We start from the raw sequence: 21164 nt of genomic DNA, 5'->3' as shown, positions 1-21164 counted from the left end.
CAAGGGAGGGGCAGGAGATGGTAGCTCAAAGGCAGAGGAAACTGTTGAATTTTTCTCGTTCTACCTTAAATTCAGTTTGTGTCAGAACAGGTGTACAACGTAATGATTCGATATGTGTATGTGTTGCAAAATAATCACCACAGTAACTCAAGTTAACATTCGACACCACCCATAGCTACAAATCTGTTTTTATCTTAAGATGAGAGCTTCTAGGACCTACTCTCTTAGCACAGTTCAAATATACAATACAGTATGATTTACTATAGCCATCGTGGTGTAAATTGCACCCTCGAGATGTATTTTTTTGGAACTGGAAGTTTTGCCTTTTGATCGTCTTTACCTTGGTAATGTGCCCCCCCTCCAACCTCCAGCATCTGGCAACCACCAATCCGTTCTCTGTTTCTGCATTTGTTATTTCTTTTGAGAGTCCACATTTAAGTGATAGAAACAGTGTTTGCCTCTCTCTGCCTGTCCTACTTCGCTTATCATAATGTCCTAAAGTCCCATCCACTTTGAGGTAAATGGTAGCTGTCCCTTTTCCATGACACAATAATATTCTCCTGTATATAAAACTGCATTTTCTTTATCCATTCAGCTATTGGAAAGCAGGTCGATTGTTTCCACTTTTTGGCTATTGTACATGATGATACAGTGACCATGGGGGTGGGGAGGGCCAGTAGTAGTTTGATTTTCAATTTTTTCAGGAACGTCCCCACTGTTTTCTGTTGTAGCAGCCCCGACCTACATTACCACCAACCGTCTGTGAGGGTTCCCTTTTTCTCCACATCCTCACCAGTGTGTGTTATCTCTTATCTTTTTGATGACAGTGTCTAATAGGTGTGAGCTGATCCCTCACTGTGGTTTTGATAAGGATTTCCCTGAAGATTAGTAAATTGAGCACATTTGTATGTATTTGTGGGTCATTTGAATTTCTTTTGTGGGAAAATCTCTATAGGCATCCTTGGCTAGATTTTTTGTTTGTTTGTTTGTTTGTTTTTTTGCGGGCCACACCCATGGCATATGGAGATTCCCTGGCTAGGGGTCTAATCGGAGCTGTTGCCACCGGCCTATGCCAGAGCCACAGCAACACCAGATCTGAGCCACGTCTGCAACCTACACCACAGCTCACGGCAGTGCAGGATCCTTAACCCACTGAGCAAGGCCAGGGATCGAACCCGCCACCTCATGGTTCCCAGTCAGATTCGTTTCTACTGTGCCACAATGGGAACTCCTGCTGGTTTTTTTTTTTTTTTAATTGAATTATTTGGATTTTTGCTATTGAATTGTATGAGATCCCTAGACATTTTAGATGATAACCCTGTATCAAAATTATACCTTTCACATATTTCCTCTCATCTTATACATTGCCTTTTCATTGTATAGATCATTTCTTTGCTGCACAGAAGTTTTTTAATTTGAAGTAGACATCACTTTTCTTTTTTTGGGGGGGGTGCTCACCTGCATGAAAGTGTGGAGGTTCCCAGGCTAAGGGTTGAATTGGAGCAGCAGCTACAGGCCTAAGCCACAGGCACAGCAACGCCAGATCCGAGCCACATCTGCAACCTACACCACAGCTCATGGCAATGCCAGAGCTTTAACTCACTGACTCAGGCCAGGGATCAAACCCACATCCCCAAGGATATTAGTTGAGGTCTTAACCTGCTGAGCCACAATGGGAACTCCTAGTCTTCACTTTTTCTTTTTAATTTTATTGCTTACGCTTTTGTTGTCATATTAAAAAAAATTGCCAAGAGCCATGTCAGGATTTTCCCTATATCTTTCTCTTGGAATTTTATGATTTCAGGTCTTACATTTATACTTTTAATCCATTACAAGTTAGTTTTGTAGGGGAGTTAAATTAGGATCTAGTTTCATGTTTTTGCAAGTGAATATCTAATTTTTTTCATCAAGAATTATCTAAAAGACTGTCTGTATTTTCCATTGAATATTTTGGGTCCCTTTCAAAGTATCAGGTGAGCATACCTGCATGTTTGTGGGTTTCTTTTCCCTGCCTTCTTGATTCAGTCCCATTGGTCCATGTGTCTGTTTTTGTGCTAGTACCATGTAATTTTTTTTTCACTACAGCTTTAAAATAGTGCTTGAAAATCAGACAGGTCAATGCCCTGGCTTTGTTGTTCTTTCTCAGTATTTCTTTTTCTATTTGTGGTGCTTTGCATTTCCATACTGTTTTCTTTCTTGCCATTTTAAACTGTAGTATCTCTGAAAATACTACTAAAAATTATGGTTCTTCTTAAGAATTAAAATTTTCCTTTACATTTGCAATCTCTTGTTTTATATTGCTACTTCTCATTTCATTTTTTTAGGGCATTGCTTCACAATTTCTTCTGGGAAATGATTTCTTGAGCAACTCACAAACAATATGAGAGCTAATTATGATGGTTTCTGCCCAGGAATATGTCATATGTTCAAAAAGGCATATGACCTAATCGAGGTTAACATGTTCCACTGAGATCTTTTCCTGGGCATTTTGTGGCAGAAGCAGATGCTTATTTCTCTAGACATAACACTTTTTAAAATGGGCAGAAATTTAAAGGTCTGGAATCTCACCCTGGTGACAATTTCTGAGTCGTGGATCAAGCCGTGACTGATCGAAGCTGGAAGTAGGTTGTTTGCTTACTCCTGGGTCCAGCAGTTTAGTGCTTAGTTTTAGAACCTCTTTTTTAGTGAAACATTAGTGATAGGACATAACACTGTAACTGATTCTTTCCTAGAATATTCCTTTCCTTAGAATATTCCTTTGAGGACTATATCAAAGTAATCTGAGAAAGAAGAATCTAGGCTTGGTAAGTAGAAGAAAAACATCTTTTTTACTCATAAATTTTATTTATTTATTTTTATTAGAGTATAGTTGAGTTACAGTGTTGTGTCAATTTCTACTGTACACCATAGTGACCCAGTCATTCACACACACACACACACACACACACACATATACATTCTTTTTCTCATATTATCTTCCATCATAGTCTCTCCCAAGAGACTGGATATGGTTGCCTGTGCTATAGAGTAGGACCTCATTGCTATTCCATTTTAAATGTTATTGCTTCTTCCAAGCCCAAACTCCCCATCATTCCCCATCCACCCCCTCTATGCTGCCACCCTTGGACACTGCAGTTCTGTTCTCTATGTCTGTGAATCTGTTTCTGTTTTGTAGATGGGTGCGTTTGTGCCATATTTTACATTCCACCTGTAAGTGATAGCATATGGTACTTATCTTTCTCTTTATGACGTTGCTTAACATGAGAATCTCTAAATGTCCATCGACAGATGAATGGATTAAGAAGTGGTACATACATAAAAATAGAATATTATTGGACCATCAAAAGGACAAAGTAGTGCCATCCATAGCAATATGGATACAACTAGAGATTCTCATCAATTTGAATATTCTATTAGGCATATATTGTCTTTTAGGATTGATTTCAGATCTTCATTATACAATGTATTCCAACTATATGTTTTCAAATTTTAAAAGTATAAGTCATAACTTATATAATTATTAATCAGAACATGAAATGATGATATGATCTAATAAGTGATGAGAAAACCAGTATAATCGTATCTGGTTCAAAACAAATTTTGAGGACTATGTATAAATACTTCTGGAGAAAAAGGAACGGTAGGATAATACCGTAGACACAAGAATGATTAATTTCTTATGGGCAATCAAATCTTAATTTAGAGGATGATCTTTTCTACCAGATAGAAATAGGCAAGTTAACATTTAACTTCACAGTATCTGAATACAAACATCCACAGTATATCAACAAGAAATAACAAATTAAATATAGGCACATTTTCCTAAAGGGGTAAGTAACTCTTCAATCACTCAGTATTCAACAATGCCCCAACATATCAAATACGGCATTGCTTTTGGAAATGCTTTACCCAGCCTCAGATATTTTCTCACAGTTTCCTTATCCAAATCAAATTTTTTACTTCTCCTACTATATTGTTTTTATAGCAAAAGAGTGCGTTAGGCACACTAGAGTTCTCACTCAGGAGAGGAGATTTAACAGGAAAAGGATATTATCTTAATATGGAGGAAAGTGGATCAACAATATGACCCCACAGTTCTACTCCTGGGTTTATAATCAAGAAAGTTGAACATGTGTCCACATAAAACATACACGTGGATGCTCATAGCACCATTATGCATAGTAGACAAATATGGAAACAGCTCAAATCCACATCAACTGATGAATGAATAAACAACATGAAGTATATCCTTTTAGAAATATCATTCAGCCACAAAAAGTAATGAAGTACTGATCTATGCTACCACATGGCTGAACTTTGAAAAAAAGTTATGCTAAGTGAATGAAGGGAGCACAAAGGACCACCTAGTGTATGATTTCATTTACGTTAAGTGAAATAAGACTCTTCTGAAACAGACAAAGAATGAGGTAGATTAGTAGTTGTCAGGGGCTGGGAAGAGAGAGAGATGGAGAAACATTGCCGATGGATACAGGATTTCTTTTGGCAGGAAGGAAGTTTTCTAAAACTGAATACTGGGGGTGGTTTCACATCCTTATAAATATGCTGAAAGCTACGGAATTGTTCATTCAAAAGGAAGAAGCATATGACATATCAATTATATCTCAATAAAATGTTATTAAAAGGCTGTGGGATTAAACCATCACACAAAGAGAATAAGATTGCACCCATGGCTGACACCCCTAAGGCTTCACAATGGCATATGCACTGAGTATGAAATGAAGATCGAATACCTTTCCCATTACGGGAATCACACCCCTGAATTACCGAGAGTTTCTTTTGGTCTCTTACATGGAAAGATTGTCCCGCTCAGTTCAAATCCCTCACATTTTCTAATCAACATTTGAGCACACTTAGCACATCAAAGAGACTATTCAAAAAGTCATGTGCCGAGAAACAGGAGAGCTATGCTTTCCTTATATCGGTGTTATTAAATACGTATTTCGAAAGGGTCCCAAAACTCTAGGTAAGTTTGCCCATACCACAATAACTGAATAAAATTCAGAAATAAAGATCTGACTCAAAGCTAATGAGAACAATTTATTTCAAGACACTAATCTGAATTCTTACTCTGTTCATGTTCACTTGAATTCCACTTCAGTGGACAGAGCCCCCTTTGTACAGTTTGTCAGCTAAATATATCTGAATAGCAAATATTTTGCCACCAGATTTTCAGGCAGTGCGATATCTTCACCAAAGAGAAAAGAAGTCTTGTGAGGAACTTGTATACCAAGGGAGAGCATCCCTTTATTATTAAAGAGACGCCCTGTTTATTAAAGCTTTGCATTCCAGATAGGATCTAATTACTTGGGGCAGCTGACTCCCAAACACTATGAAGAAAAAAGATGGATAAATTACAAAATCTTTTTTAAAGATATCCAAGGCTTCTGGAGCAATAAAGACAAGACTAAACTGGAATTCCAGAAGAGGAGGAGACTCAGGCTGACAATCACTGGCTGAGCTTCATGTTCAGCAAACTCTGAGCATGTGTGGATTCTGAGCATGGAATAGGTTCCAGGTTAGCTCAAGACAAAAGACTGTTGACAGAGAGAAAGCAGCAGGATTTGGGCTTTGTTCCATATGTAAATGTGTGTTTGGTCACTCACAATCTCACTATCATGTAATCTCCGTGGGGCAAGACAATCGATTTCTCATGGGTTACATGGGACCGGTATTTGTTCTTTAAAGATTTTTCTTAGAAATTTCAATGGTGAAACAAAACAATTCCTACTTAAATATCAGTTTGTTTTCCCGTTTTCATGTTTTATGAATTTTTATCCAGGAAAACCTACCACATTATGTGAGACTATGGGAAAAGCTGAAATGTGGTTGATTCGAACCTCCTGGGATTTCGAATTTCCTCACCCTTCCTTGCCTAATTTTGAATATGTTGGAGGACTGCACTGCAAGCCTGCGAAGCCCCTGCCTAAGGTCTTTAAACGTGCTTATTTTTGCCTGTTTGAGTATTTACTTCCTGGAATAATTCTTTAAATTAAATTTTATTGGAATGTAGTTGATTTCCCATGTTGTATTAGTTTCGGGTGGCTAGCAAAGTGAATCAGTCGTACATATAAATACATCCATTCTTTTTTTTCCCCTATACGTTACGGAAAACTATGAGGTAGATTTTCCTGTGCTATGTAGTAGGTTTTCAGTAGTCATCTATTTTGTACAGTAGTGTGTGTGTGTTATTCCCACCTTCCCGATTATTCCCTCCCCTAATGGTTTGTTTCACCTGTGGTAACCATAGGATTGCTTTTGAAATCTAGTTTTTCTTTACAGTATTTTTTATTTTCCTTTTTGAGCATTTATCTTTTGAAATGATTTCAAGCTAATTATTGATAGTGTTTGATCCTAAAGCAGAAAACATGGACACAGAAATTAGTGTCTATGACTCTCTTAGACTCTTATACTATATTAAATAGGATAGTAGTGTCCATTTTATTTATGTATTATCATCTGATTGAAGTAGTCCCCACTATTTTCTTATTCAAAATTCATTAATTATTTATGAAAATGTATTAGTCTACATAACTTTTAAAATATGTTCCAGCTACTTAAGAAAACTATGCTATGATTGGAAATAAATGTATAGAGATTGAGAGCTTTACATGTTAAGTCAATCCATCTTTAAACATAGGCTAATGGTTAATTTTTTTTCATTTAATTGTACAGTGGCATTGTTTCATTATAATTATCATAAATTCTTTGATGGAGAGGAAATCAGAATCAGGTGTAAGACTTCATCATTCCAAGAATGATGTCAAATGACCCCCTTCATGGTGGATTATGCACTTATTTACGATGAGATATATTTCTTCTCCAGAGATTCCTTGTTTGTGTATCAATTGGAGATTTTTGGTTTGCAGTTATTGGGAAGTTTTGATGTAAGCGTCTATATGTGTATGAGATTGTTTTAAGTTGTTGTTCTCTTAATTGCAAGTTCATCTCCGCTGTCTCGCATTTGTACCCACCTCTTCTCATGATTTCTGATTTTGGTGGTATAATTGTGCATGGATGATTTCGTATCTTTACTGTATATATACCTTTATTGGTGAGCCTTGTCATTTGTGGCATTTTTGTTCCCTGTTGTGGGCTTTTCTTTCCTGCCTAGAGAAGTTCCTTTAGTATTTGTTGCAAGGCTGGTTTAGTGTTGCTGAATTCTCTCAGCTTTGGCTTATATCTGAGAAGGTCTTGATTTCTCCTTCAAATCTGAATGAGAGCCTTGCTGGGTAGAGTAATCTTGGATGGAGGTTTTTTTTTCTTTCATCACCTTAAGTATATCATGCCACTCCCTTCTGGCCTGCAGAGTTTCTGCTGAAAAATCTGCCGATAACCTTATTGGGGTTCCCTTGTATGTTGCTTGTTTCTTTTCCCTAGCTGCTTTCAAGATTTTCTCTTTGTCTTTAATGTTGGTCAGTTTGATTAATATGTGTCTCGGTGTATTCCTCCTTGAGTTTATTTTACATAGTACTCATTGCACTTCCTGGATTTGAGTGAGTGGTTCCTTTCCTATGTTAGGAAAGTTTTCAGCTATTATCTCTAGGAATATTTTTTCTGTCCCCTTCTCTCTCTGTTCTCCTTCTGGCACCCCTATAATACGGATGTTGGTGCGTTTAACATTGTCCCAGAGTTCTCTGACTCTCTTCATTTGTTTTCAATCTTTTTTCTCTTTTCTGTTCTGCATTTGTAATTTCCTCTAATCTGTCCTCCACCTCACTTATTCATTCTTCTGCCACCTGTATTCTGCTGTTAGCTGCTTCTAGTGCATTTTTTATTTCCGTTATTGTATTTTTCACCTCTTCTTGTTTAAGTTTTATATCTTGTATCTCTTTGCTCAGTGTTTCCTGTAAGTTATCCATGTTTGCCTCCAGTTTATTTCCACTGTCTTGCATCATCTTCAGCATCGAGAGTCTAAAGTCTTTTTCCTGGAGGCTGAGAATCTCCTGATGACTTAGCTGATTTTCTGGGGATTTTCCTTCCTCCCTCATCCGAGTTATAGTTCTCTGTCTTTTCATTTTTATAGGTTTGTGGTGTGGTGACCTTTTTTTAGATGATAGAGCTGTAGCCTCTCTTACCCCTGGTGTCTGCCCCCCTTGTGGCTGAAGTCAGTATGGGGGCTTGCTGTAGGCTTCCTGATGGGAGGGGCTGATGCCTGCCCACTGGTAGGTGGAGCCGATTCCTATCCCTCTGGTGGGTGGGGCTTAGTCTCTGGATGGGATTAGGGGCAGCTGTGTGCCTGAGGCCCTTTAGGTAGCCTGTTTACTGAGGGGTGGGGCTGTGATCCCACCTGGATTGTAGTTTGCCCTGGGGCTTCTCAGCACTGAGTGACAGGTGGGGCCAGATTTCCCCCAAATGGCCACCTCTAGAGATAGGCATGCTGCTGACTATTCCCAACAGCTTTGCTTCCAATGTCCTTCCTCCACAACAAGCCACGTTCACCCCTGTTTTGCCATGATGTCCTCCAAGAACTGCAGTCAGGTTTGACCTAGGTTCCTGTGGAGACCTCGCTCTGCCCTGGGACCCAGTGCATGTGAAAGTCTGTGTGCGCCTTTTAAGAATGGGGTCTCCATTTCCCCAGTCCTCTAGATCTCTTGTGCACAAGCCCCGCTGGCCTTCAATGCCAGCTGATCCAGGGGCTCTTTCTCCCAGTGCCAGATCCCAGCATGAGAGGGTTTGATGTGGGGCTCAGAACTCTCACTCCTGTAGGTGAGGCTCTGTGAACCAGTTAGTTTTCAGTCTGTGGAGCTTCCCACCCGGGAGGTATGGGCTTGTTTATATCATGAAATCACCCCTCCTACCTCTTGATATGGCCTCCTCTTTTTCTTCTGGAGTAGGGTATGGCTTTCCAGTCCATTTGGGTGGAGATTGCTCAGTCTTTAGTTGTGAATTTTGTTGTTTTTAGGAGAGAAGTTGAGCTCCAGTCCTTCTATTCCTCCCTCTTAATCCCATCTCCAGTCTAATGGTTAATTTTATGTGTCAACTTTCTTGGCTCATGAACCTAGCTCTTGGGCCAAACATTATTCTGGAAGTTACTTTGAGGGTATTTTTGGATGACATTAACATGGAAACATGCGGACCTTGAGTGAACAAATTGTTCTCCATTATGTGGGTAAGCCCCATCCAATTTGCTGAAGACCTGAATAGAACAAAAGACTGAACTCTCCCAGGCAAAAAAGAATTCTGCCTATAGACAAGCTTTCAGACCTGAACTACAAGAGTGGCCCTTCTCCAGGTCTGCAGCCTAGTGGCCTATTTGGCACATTTTCAACTTGCCAGCCTAGACAATCGTATGAGCCATTTCTTTAAAGTAAATATATTTCCTGTCTTTCCATTTCAAGGGTCACACTTTTTTTTTTTTGTCTTTGGCTTAGTTTTGTTAGTAGTTATACATGGGAATGAATTTTTTTTTTTACTTCACTGTGATTAAATATGTTATTTTTGTTTTGTATGCAAATCCATATATTTCCAGGATATTACTGTCATCTTCAGAGTATGTATTAAAATTATTTCTGCATTACTTGTCTGGTTGGGAAATTTACCTGCCTACCCCATTTTAAAGTGTGTTTGTGGAATCTTATACAAAGAGCAAATACAAACGAAATAAAATAAAATTGAAATTTAGAAAACAAAGTAAATACCACAAAAGTAGGTCATTATACTGACAGTAATTTAGCAGAAAAATGAGAGACAAATATGAAGCAAAGCCCCAGAACTATTTCACTTAAAGCAGAAGTCAAATGCTTTTCCTTTGGAGCATTGTAGAGGAGATGTTGGAAGGCAGTGGAGAGTACTGAATATAATCATTGGCTTTATAATCAAAAGCTAAATTTAGAAATTTGTCTTTGCCTGCTAATGCTGTGTCATCTTGGACAAATTACTCGACCTTTCTGAGATAGCCATCACATCTGCAAATGTATACAGATACAGACCTCTTAAAATTACCATACATCTAAGTTAAATAATACATTTAAAGAATTCAACACATGGCAGAAGATAACATGTCAGTAACTTGCAAACAAACACATATGCATGCTCCTCTAATATGCTGCAAGAAACCTCCAATGTAAATCAGTTTTACTTGCTCAATAACACATGATTCCAAATCATATTTTATACTCAAAAAATGGTTAAAATATGAAAAGGCCGACTTGTTCTAATAGTTCAGACACATGGAGAAAATTGTGTGACCGTCTTCTTTTTGTAGCGATAAGCTTTCATATGACAAAGACTGTTTTCTTCACAGGAATTAGAAGAGTTTGTTCAAAGCTCTGGAAAAGATGGCGTTGTGTTGTTTACTCTGGGGTCAATGGTCAAAAACCTCACAGAAGAAAAGTCTAATATGATTGCATCAGCTCTTGCCCAGCTTCCACAAAAGGTCAGATAATCTTATCTTCTGAGGGGTAGCTAATTTAAAACTCTATGATGATCTCCTTAAAATGTGCTTAAATGTAGGAAAAGTTAGTGGTGTTATTAATATCAATTTAAAGGAACTATAAAGACAAAGAATTAAATGTCAAAATAGACTATTTTATTACTAGCTTGCTTTATCTTGCTTGTATCCTTGCCATAGCAATCAGACGAAAAGAATGAAAGAAAGAAATGAAGAACGAAAGAAAGAAAAGAAAGAGAGAAAGGAAAATAAGAGGTATCTGAAGTGAAAAAGAGGTAAAATTGTCACTCTATGCAGATGACATGACAATATATGTCGAAAACCCTAAGGTCTCCATACAAATCTCCTTGATATGATCGATAAGTTCATCAGAGTAGCAGTATATGAAATTAACATTCAGAAACTGGTTGCATTTTTGTATATTAGCAATAAAATATTAGGAAAGGAACACAAAAAACAATACCTTCAAAATCACACCCCGCCAAAAAAAACCTGGCAATAAACCTCACCAAGGAGGTGAAAGTCTTATACTCTGAGGACTATAAAACATTCATCAAGGAAGTTAAAGAGGATTCAAAGAAATGGAATGATATCCCATGCTTCTGGATTGGAAGAAGTAATGTTGTTAAAATGGCCCTACTTCCCAAAGCAGTCTGTAGATTTAATCTGATCCCTATCAAATTCCCCATGAAACTTTTCACAGAACTAGAACAAATAATTCAAATATTTATATGGATTTGTATGGAAACCTTAAAGACCCAGAATTTCCAAAGCAATCCTGAGAGAGGAAAAAAAAAATAAAAAAAAAAAGCAGGAGTCTAACTCTCCCAGAATTCAGACGATATTCCAGAGCTACAGCAATTAAAACAGCAGGGTACAGAAATAGACATATGGACCAGCAGAACAGAGTAAATAGCACAGAAGTAAACCCAGACACTTACAGTCAGTCAATCTTCAACAGAGGAAGCAAGAATATAAAATGAGGAAAAGAAAGTCTCTTTAGCAAGTGGTGCTCGGAAAACTGGACAGCTGCATGTAAATCAATGAAATAAGGACACACTCTTAACCAGGCACAAAAAATAAACTCAGAATGGCTCAAAGATTTAAACATAATATGAGATACCATAAAACTCCTAGAGGAGAACATAGGCAAAACATTCTTGTATATAACTCTACACATGTTTGACTAGGTCAGTCTCCCAAGGGGATACAAATAAAGATAGAAATAAACAAAGGAGAGCTACCCACACTTACAAGCTTTTGCATAACAAAGGAAGCCATGAAAATGGAAAAGATAAGCTATGGAGCCAGAGAAAATAGGTGCAAACAATGCCACTGACAAGGGCTTAATCTCCAAAATACGCAAATAATTCCTACAAGTCAACAACAGAGAAACAAACAACCCAATCAAGAAAGGGGTAGATGGCCTAAATAAACATTTCTCCAAAGAAGACATAAGGAAAAACCAGAGATGAAGACTGCCATAACTGAAATGGAACATACACCAGAAAGAATCATCAACAGATTAGACAACATAGAGGAACAGATCTATGGGCTGAAAAAGGAAGTAGTGGAAATCTCTGAAGCTGAACAGAAAAAAAAAAAAAAAAGGAATTTAAAGAAATGAGAGAAGTTTTAGAGAACTCCTTGACAACATCAAGCATATTCACATTAGCCTTCTAGAGGCCCCAGAAAGACAAGAGAAAGAGAGAGGGGGGTAGATTACTTATTTGAAAACATAATAGATGAACAGGTCCCTAACTTGGGAAAGGAAAGAGTCAAGCAAGTGTGGGAAGCAAAGTGAGTCCTGAACAGGATAAACACAATTAGGATAACACTAAGACACATTGTAATTGAACTGGCAAAAATTAAAAATCAAAGGAGTATTTTAAAAGCAGAGAGGAAAAGGAATAAGTGAAGTACAAGGAAACTCCTGTAAGACTGTCAGCTGACTTTTCGGAAGAAAGTCTGAAGGCCAGAAGGAATGGCATGATGTATTGAAAATAATGCAAGGAAAAAAAAACAACCTATAACGAAGTAAACTCTACCTAGTAAGGTTCCCCTTCATATTTGATGTAGAGCTCAAAAGTTTTACAAGCAAAGCAAAGCCAAAAGAATTCAGCCCCACCAAAGCAGGTTTACAAAAAGTGTTAAGGAGACTTCAATCGTGAGACTGAAAAAGCCACAGCTAGAAACATTAAAAACCAGAGTTCCCATCGTGGCTCAGTGGAAACAATTCTGACTAGCATCCATGAGGACGCAGGTTCAATCCCCGGCCTGCCTCAGTGGGTTAAGGATCCGGCATAGCCATGAGCTCTGTTGTAGGTCACAGACATGGGTCGGATCCTGTGTTGCTGTGGCTGTGGTGCAGGCTGGCAGCTATAGCTCTGATTTGACCCCTAGCCTGGGAGCCTCCATATGCCATGAGTGTGGCCTTAAAAAGACAAAAAAAAGAAAAAAAAATAGAAAAGAACAAAGGAAGCATCAAAAACCTCTCAAAGAGGAAAAGTCCTGGAGAGATAACATCACTGATACATTCTTTTATACATTTAAATAATTAAATTATGAAAATAATCCTTTTCATATCTTCAAAAAAGTGAAAAAAGGAAAACACTTACTAAATAATTCTAGGAGGCCAGATTCACCCTGATACAAAAGCCAGATAAAGACATCACAAACAAATAAAACTACAGCTCATGGTCATGTCTAATATAGATAATAAAACACTCGAGAAATTACTTGCAGATCAAATCCACGAGACTATTGAAATGGTTTATTTACCATATTTACCATCATAAAATGGTATTTATTCTACTTATGCAAGGGCAGTTCCCAACAAGTACATCAGTCAATATAATACTTGGCAGGAATATAACGAAGGGGAAAAACTGATCATTTCAACTTACACAGAAAAGGAAGTTGACGAAATCCAACCATTCCTCCTGATAAAGTATCTCAAGAAATTATGAATAAAAAGCAAAGTCCTCAATATGATCTAGGATATTTCTGAAAAACCCACAGGTTATCACATACTCAGTGGTGGAAATTGAAGTTTTCCTCCTGGGGTTCCCGTTGTGGCTCAGCAGTTAACAGACCCAACTAGCATCCATGAGGACACTGACTTGATCCCTGGCCTCGAACAGTGGGTGGAGGATCTGGCATTGCCATGAGCTGTGGTTTAGGTTGCAGACACAGTTGGGATCCCACGTTTCTGTGGCCCCGGTGTAGGCCGGCGGCTACAGCTCTGACCGGACCTCTAGCCTGCGAACCTCCACATGCCATGGGTGTGGGCCTCAAAAAAAAAAAAAAAAGAAAAGAAATTTTTTCCTCCTAATCTCGTAAATGATATATGGATGTCTACTTTCACTGTTGCTACTTTACATTATATTAGAAGTCCTAGCCTGGGAATTACACTGGTAAAAGAGATATAAGGCACCCAGTGATGAAATAAAGAGTTACTGCTTAATGACACAGAGTTTATGTTAGGGATGATGAGAACATTTGGGGTCTAGATAGTGCTGATGGTCACACAATATTGGGGATGTACTTAATGCCACCAAGTTCTATACTTACAATACTTTAAAGTGATAAATATCATTCTGTGTATCTTACTATAATAAAAAAGGCAACACAAAACTTAATTCCATGTTACTTCCAAGTATATAATGAAGATCAAAGCAGTAATAATTTCTTTGTGAGGTAAGTAACTTCCTCCCCCCCACCCCGTGCCTCTGAAAACTTGGTTCGAAAAATCCACTTTGTCAGAGTGGCCTAGTGTTACCAATATGTAATGTTTCAGATACAGATTATCATTTTTTTCTTCATCTTCTAAGTGAGAATCAACCTGAGGATGACAGATTATTGATTAGGATTACATGATAGATTATTGATGAGGATTAGTGAAATCATTTGAAAACATGGTTGTAGTATCAATGGTTCAAACGCATTCACTGCTTAATTACTAAGGGCCTCAGTTTGCTCATCTGTTACCTGGAGACATTGAACAAGATTAATTCTAACTTAATTGCCTCACTCTGATACAGTGTGTTTCTAAAAATCTTCTGGTAGAGTAAAGGCATTTCCCTTTACAGGTTGTGTGGAAGTACTCAGGAAAAAAGCCAGAAACCTTAGGAGACAACACTCGGCTATATGAATGGATTCCACAGAATGATCTTCTTGGTAAGAACAAAGAGAAGAGTAAATAGAACTGAATAAGGAATAATCTGAATGATTACTCGATAACAAATAGAACCGAGGAATTTGTATTCAAAATAAGCAAAAAAATGAAAACAAAAAAAGCCCCAGACATGTAATGTCTTCCCATTTCTTTTGGAGCATGTTAAAGAAAAACATGTTCATGGGCTGTAAGGCACACTGTATTCAAGACCATCAGGGATAAGGATAGCTACAGCTGCAACGGACGTGAACCGTCAGGCAGAGGGCTTGGACTCAACTCTGAGCGCAGAAAGGAAAAGTGGGACATTGGTAGCCGAAAGGCAGAGTGTAAGGTTGACTGGGTGAAAAATTACCAAGAGGACACAACAGGGAAAAAGGAAGAGACTGGCAAAAGCAATCGGACTGTTCCTGAAGGCAGTCCTGGGTGATCAGACATCACTTGGGGGGAAGGTGAAGGATGAGCCAACAGCCCTAAAGGGGATCAGATAGCAGGGCCCAGAGAACCTAGCTCACCTGCCTTAGTAGGATGTTTATAAAACTGGGCAATGCAGAGAGGTACAGACGCTCCAAAATCAGAGCCTCCTTGAGAAGGGAATATAGAGGATTCTGGCTAGAGTTTGGTCAAGGATAGGATCTTTGTCAAGCTCTAAGATAAATATGGAACCTAGGCTTCTCCCATTTATGATGCAGTCCCTCCCGTCTCAGCTTCAGAGTCAGGAGCGCCCCTTTAGATCAGGCTCTGGTTAACTTGAGCACACCTTTAGATGAGGCTCTGGTGCAGTGCCCTCTTGATCCTCTGTATCCATTTTCTCTCTTCTTTTCTGGAATACAACTATCTGGAAAATAACCTATAAACCATTTCACTGATCATAATATTAAAAATGATTCCATATCACTTAACATTAAGCTCTGGAGTTCCTGTCGTGGCTCAGTGGTAATGAACCCATCCATCCCTGGCCTCACTCGGTGGATTAAGCATCTGCTGTGGCTTTGAGATGTGGGGTACGTCGCAGACACGGCTCGGATCTGCCATTGCTGCAGCTGTGATGTAAACTGGCAGCTGCAGCTCCAGTTCCACCCCTAGCCTGAGAACTCCATACACCCTGGGTGGAGCCCTAAAAACAAACCAAAAAATCAAGGTCATAATCCCATTTTCCTAACCAGAGTACTTCATGCACTTGCCAAAGTCTGTCTTTCTAGTCTGTTATGCCAACATTCTCACGGTGAAACCCTGCACGTTTCCCTTCCCTTTCCCCATTCACACAAGCAGTTGGGAGGTGCCCAGGCCAGGGATTGAACCCGAGTCACAGCAGTGACCCAACCCATTGCAGAAACGATGCTGGGTCCTTAACCCACGGTGCCACAAGAGAACTCTCCTTCAGCACTTTTTATCAATGTGTTCTTACCCCCAAGTACTTCTTCAATGGCAATTACTCTCCATCGTTTAACTCCACCCTTAGACCGCTCTGAGCTTTGTGGAATGACCTAATTGCTGGAATCACTAATTGCTGCTGGACATGGAATATGCAATTGCTGCTTTCTTTACAGACTCTAGAAATTTATGTATGGCCCGATGGCACAGAAGTATGCAGACAAGGTTACTGAACCGAATTAATGATTGATTCATACAAGCGTCATGAGTTTCTATTTCTGAAATTCTTACGACTTAGAATGATGATTTTTTTTTTTCCTTTTTAGGTCATCCCCAAACCAGAGCTTTTATTACTCACTGTGGAACCAATGGGATCTATGAAGCTATATACCACGGGGTCCCTGTGGTGGGAATCCCCCTGTTTGGTGATCAGTTTGATAATATTGCTCGTGTCCAAGCTAAAGGGGCTGCTGTTCAATTAGACTTGCACACAATGACGAGTTCTGACCTACTCAATGCTTTGAAGGCAGCTATTAACAATCCTTCGTGAGTATAGAACATATTATTTTCTGAGAAACATCAGAATTTTAAAAGGAATTAATCGTCTCATTCAATTAATTGATTCATTTTGCATAATCACCAGGACATAGTTAATATCAAATACAACTGCCTTTTACTTTGTCACGTTCTATGAAAACATTTAGCTTCACCTACTGCTACTGGGTAACAGAGTACCTCAATGACATTAACATAAAGAACTAAGCCGTTGTTAAAAAGACCCACATATTTTTAGTCATATTTATAATTTCTTAAAAATTGCAGAAATTGAATGATAAAGAATTTAGGCAATGTGACAAAATCCTAGAGAAATAAAAAATGAAAAATCACTTAGCTTTCCACATGTAGCTGTAACCAATTACCAGTAAAGAAATATTTCTTCAGATATCTCCTCGTGCTAATTTATAAATAGAGGAGTTCCATTGTGGCTCAGTGATAACAAATCCGACTAGTATCCGTGAGGATACAGCTTCGATCCCTGAACTCACTCAGTGGGTTAAGGATCCGGTCTTGCTGCAAGCTGCAGTGCAGGTTGCAGATGCGGCCTGGATACTGCATTGCTATGGCTGTGGTGTAGGTAGGCAGCTATGGCTCCAATCGGACCCCTAGCCTGGGAGCTCCCATAGGCGGCAGGAAACTTTAGTACATTCTTGTTAGGAATGCAAATTAGTGCAGCCAGTCTGGAAAACAGTACGGAAATCCTCAAAAGATTAAAAACAGGAGTTCCCATTGTGGCTAGGCGAGTTAAGAACCTGACGCTGTCTCTCTAAGGATGTGGGCTGGACCCCTGGCCTTGCTCAGTTGTTAGGGATCTGGCAGCTGCCCAAGCTGTGGTGTAGGTCACAGACGTGACTTGGCTCTGGTGTTGCTGTGGCTGTGGAGTAAAGTAGCTGCTGCAGCTCTGATTTAACCCCTAGCCCAGACACTTCCACGTGTGGCAGGTGGGGCCATGAAAGGAAGAAGAAAAAAGATGAAAACTGCACTGTACGGTAATCCCACTTCTGGGTATATATCTAAAGGAAAAGAAAACAGAATTTGGCAGAGATGTCTGCACGCCCACATTCACCGCAGCATCTTTAGCCATAGCCAAGATGTGAAAACAACTAAGTGTCTGTTGGATAAAAAAGATGTTTTATGTGTATGTGAAAGAACTACCAGTTAGTAAGGAGAAAATAGGAAATCTTGTCATTTGTGACAAGATGACATTGTGAATTAACTGAATTAAGCCAGACCGAGAAGGAAAAATACTGCTTGATATCACTTATATTTATATATACAAAGTCAAATACTCAGAAACAGCAGAGCAGTGGTCACCAGGAGGTAGGAGCTGGAGAAGTGGACAGGTGTCACACAACAGGACAGGCTTCCGATAAGCTGAAACTTATTTTGATGAATAAGTTGCACGGTACTTGGTACAGTATGTAGATTACTGTAATCATAAGTAAAGAAATTCCCAGCAATGAATGATTACATTTGTTATGTTGTCCTTTTTCCAAAAAATCAAGTCAATCTATCATGCAAAAAAATATGTTAAACGTTTAAAAATTGCTAGGCTTTGGATAAATATTTCTTTAAAAGCAGGAAAAGTCTTACTAAAATTTCATATGAATCTATGAATAAATATTGATATTAAGGATTTGAATTCATTAGTGTTTCCAATGTTGGTCAATCTAGAGAGACTTTTACTATGAAGTCGTCTATGGACTTTCAGTCCATCTGCGTTTTAAATGGCATATCATCACTTTTATTGCCGTATTTTAACTGTAACATTTTCACTGCTTCCAGCGGGCAGAACATCTGTCACCACAATTGCCAGTTTTCTTTAGCATTAGTTTGCTCTTTATGTGGATTTAATGATGACATTTATGTTTCAGTACAGCCCTTGTGTTGCTGAAGGAGTCTGTTTTTTTCAACATTTTACCTGACAAATATTTTGTTTCCGTGTCTTGGGGTTTTGTTGCTGTTGTCTCCTTGTCTTCCTGAGATATAGCCACATGGACTTATTCCTGAAATTCTTGTACCTTAAGAAAGGTCTGTCTTGGGTTTTCTTTTGTAAACCAAAGGGAAACAGGCTTTGTCTCTCTGTTTCTGGTTCGCAATTCTCTTTTGCATGCTGTTCCCCTATTTTCTACAATTCCATGTTCCGTAGTCTCCGTAAATGAAGACTCCACTTCCGAGTAGGAGGAGAACATGCTACATTCCTATTGCTGAACCTTGAAAGTGCTATTTCCAATTAGAAATTATTTTCTCCCCTACTTCCAATCATTACAGAGGCTGTGAAACATCCGACAAATTCCACCTGATAGGCCAGCATAGGTAGAAATAGCTCAAGAGGAAACAAACGTCCATAGGCATTCTACACCCTCGGGAATACCGTGTATGATGCAGTGTCTTAATCCTTAGGTCATACACTTATAATGATACAAAACAATTTTTGGCATGTCAGGTTTTCAACAAAGTTTTCAAGTCGCTATTTATGTATTCAATTTCAGCTATAAAGAGAATGCTATGAAGTTATCAAGAATTCACCACGATCAACCTCTGAAGCCCCTGGACCGGGCGGTCTTCTGGATCGAGTTTGTCATGCGCCACAAAGGAGCCAAGCACCTGCGGCCAGCAGCCCACGACCTCACCTGGTACCAGTACCACTCTCTGGATGTCATTGGGTTCCTGCTGGCCTGTGTGGCAACGATTATATTTCTGGTCACTAAATGCGGCCTGTTTTGTTGCCGGAAGTTTGGTAAAACTGCAAGGAAGAAAAAGAGAGAGTAGGTTTTTTGTTTGTGTGTGTACCGGTTGATCTGGAACAATGTACAGAGTTCATCTGAATTCATTCGGCCATGGATTGGAACCAGATTCCGCTCCTGCTCTTCTGGGTGCCTGTCCATTCCTCAGCTTTGTCACATGCAACATCGAAGAATCGCCCCTACAATGTGCCATGTGACTTAGAATTAAGGTTTAAGATAATCTATTCCTTGAAAAGAGATGCTAAACAAATAAACACATGGAAGATGCTACCGTCAAGGACTTACTGCTTTATTTTGCTTTCTGTTTAACCAACTAATGCACTGTTGGAGGCCTCAGGAACATAAGGATTCCTGCTATTTTCCGTACTGATCATACCGAACATTTTCTACATGTGTACCACAGTTTTGGGTCCAGTATGAAATAATTAGTGCATATTCTCCAAAAGAACTAGACAAGAAATAGCATGGAGCACACTCTAGCCGGAGCTTCCCTTCCAGCCAGGAAGGTCGGGAGACTGTTAGGGTTTCTACTCTGCCGCAAAGCACATTTCAGACATCAATTTCATGCATCCTTTCCTATGACATGTTTTTGAATTTGTCCCCCCAGAAATGCAACACACTATTTTGTGTCTTTGATGTGAAGATTGTCCTTTGTTTGGATGTTAATAATAGTACTTCATTTGTATTGTAACACTCCATGGCTTCAGAGATGTGGATGATTTTGATAAGTTAGCATGATCAATGGTATGATGGAATAAAGTAAAAGATTGGAATTTAATACCCAACCTTTTAAAGTAACTTAATTTTTACAAATTCTCTCTCACATTAAGTTTACGTATAATGTACACATTTGAACAGGAGAAGCAAACTTGGAGCTACACTGCAGGGACCTAAGGGGAGGAAGGCACTTCTCAGAAGGGAGTTTGATTTCTCCATTTAATCAGAAAGTCGGTGAGTTTTCTCATTTCTTCCTTTTCTTTTACCTCATCACTTTCTCTGGTCTTATAAACTATTCTGTACACATGAAGCCAGGCACAAGTACCGGGCCTCCTTCTTAAGACACATCGGCCAGAAATCTGCAGTGAACATGAAAATACCCATTCAATGCTACTACAACTATGTCTCTTTTAAAAAAAAGAAAGAATATTCCCCTTCTTTCTTCTCTGACCGTACGTGGTCAACTTTGGGAGGTCCCAGCAATGACTTTGTTTTGAAATTCCTCCAAATTCTCCATTTAAAAAGACAAAGATGCTCTTGATTTCATTTCTGAAAAGTCTATTCCAATGTGCTGGCCAATACTTTGCTGATGATGTCAGAAGTTATTCAATATAATCATGATTAACCAAGTTCAAAAATAGTTGACTAGAGGCCTTGATATTTATAACCCAAGCAAAATGGACCTAAGAGTCCTATGTCAGAACACACGTAAGTCCATCAAATATACAATTATCTTGGAAGAAATATAAAAATGTCTTAGGAAAAATAAAAATCATTTGGACATTTATCTGATTTTTTTTTTTTTTACGGGAATAGTAGTAAAAATAAGAACAAGGTAAACATATGTGTATTCCAAAGTGGGGAATTAGAGAGAAATGAGGACAAAAAGGGGATTGTCTTAATTTTCTGAGGTTTGAAATAAGTAGTTAGTATACTTTTAGGCATAGAATTTTGAAACTGTCAGCCCTAATTCTGCCTGTTTTAAATCTAATCCATGTGATCAAACAATGATTTATGATAGTGCTAAATCATTTACTCTGGCAAGAAGATGATGTCCTTTCCTACAAAAGTCTTTTAGAGTTTTAATCGTTGGTCATTTGACGGCAAAGACAAGATAACCCTTTACTTTTTCATAATAGCAAATGATGTTAACATAAAGGAGTTTAAGTAAGTCAAGATTTAG

General features: G+C 38.7%; 1 protein-coding gene across 3 annotated transcripts; it reads left to right on the top strand.

Moving 5' to 3' along the window:
- The first annotated feature begins 2337 nt into the window (after positions 1–2337).
- LOC125137979 (UDP-glucuronosyltransferase 2C1-like) lies at positions 2338–20042 on the top strand. 3 transcript variants are annotated; one of them, XM_047799175.1, is made up of 7 exons: positions 2338–2621; positions 2733–2804; positions 5801–5949; positions 10265–10396; positions 14503–14590; positions 16286–16505; positions 19010–20042. In XM_047799175.1, exons 3-7 carry the CDS (start codon positions 5827–5829, stop codon positions 19287–19289), a joined length of 843 nt encoding a protein of 280 aa, XP_047655131.1. In that variant the 5' UTR covers positions 2338–2621; positions 2733–2804; positions 5801–5826; the 3' UTR covers positions 19290–20042. The 3 variants fall into 3 exon arrangements, with proteins under 3 accessions (XP_047655131.1, XP_047655130.1, XP_047655129.1); XM_047799174.1 differs by having other exon boundaries at positions 2338–2804; XM_047799173.1 differs by lacking the exons at positions 2338–2621; positions 2733–2804 and having other exon boundaries at positions 3515–5949.
- Positions 20043–21164: the final 1122 nt, after the last annotated feature.

Source organism: Phacochoerus africanus, chromosome 10, assembly GCF_016906955.1.
Source record: "Phacochoerus africanus isolate WHEZ1 chromosome 10, ROS_Pafr_v1, whole genome shotgun sequence".
NCBI lineage: Eukaryota > Metazoa > Chordata > Mammalia > Artiodactyla > Suidae > Phacochoerus > Phacochoerus africanus.
Note: the sequence above shows the minus strand (reverse complement) of the source record. Positions and strands in the feature narration are given on the sequence as shown.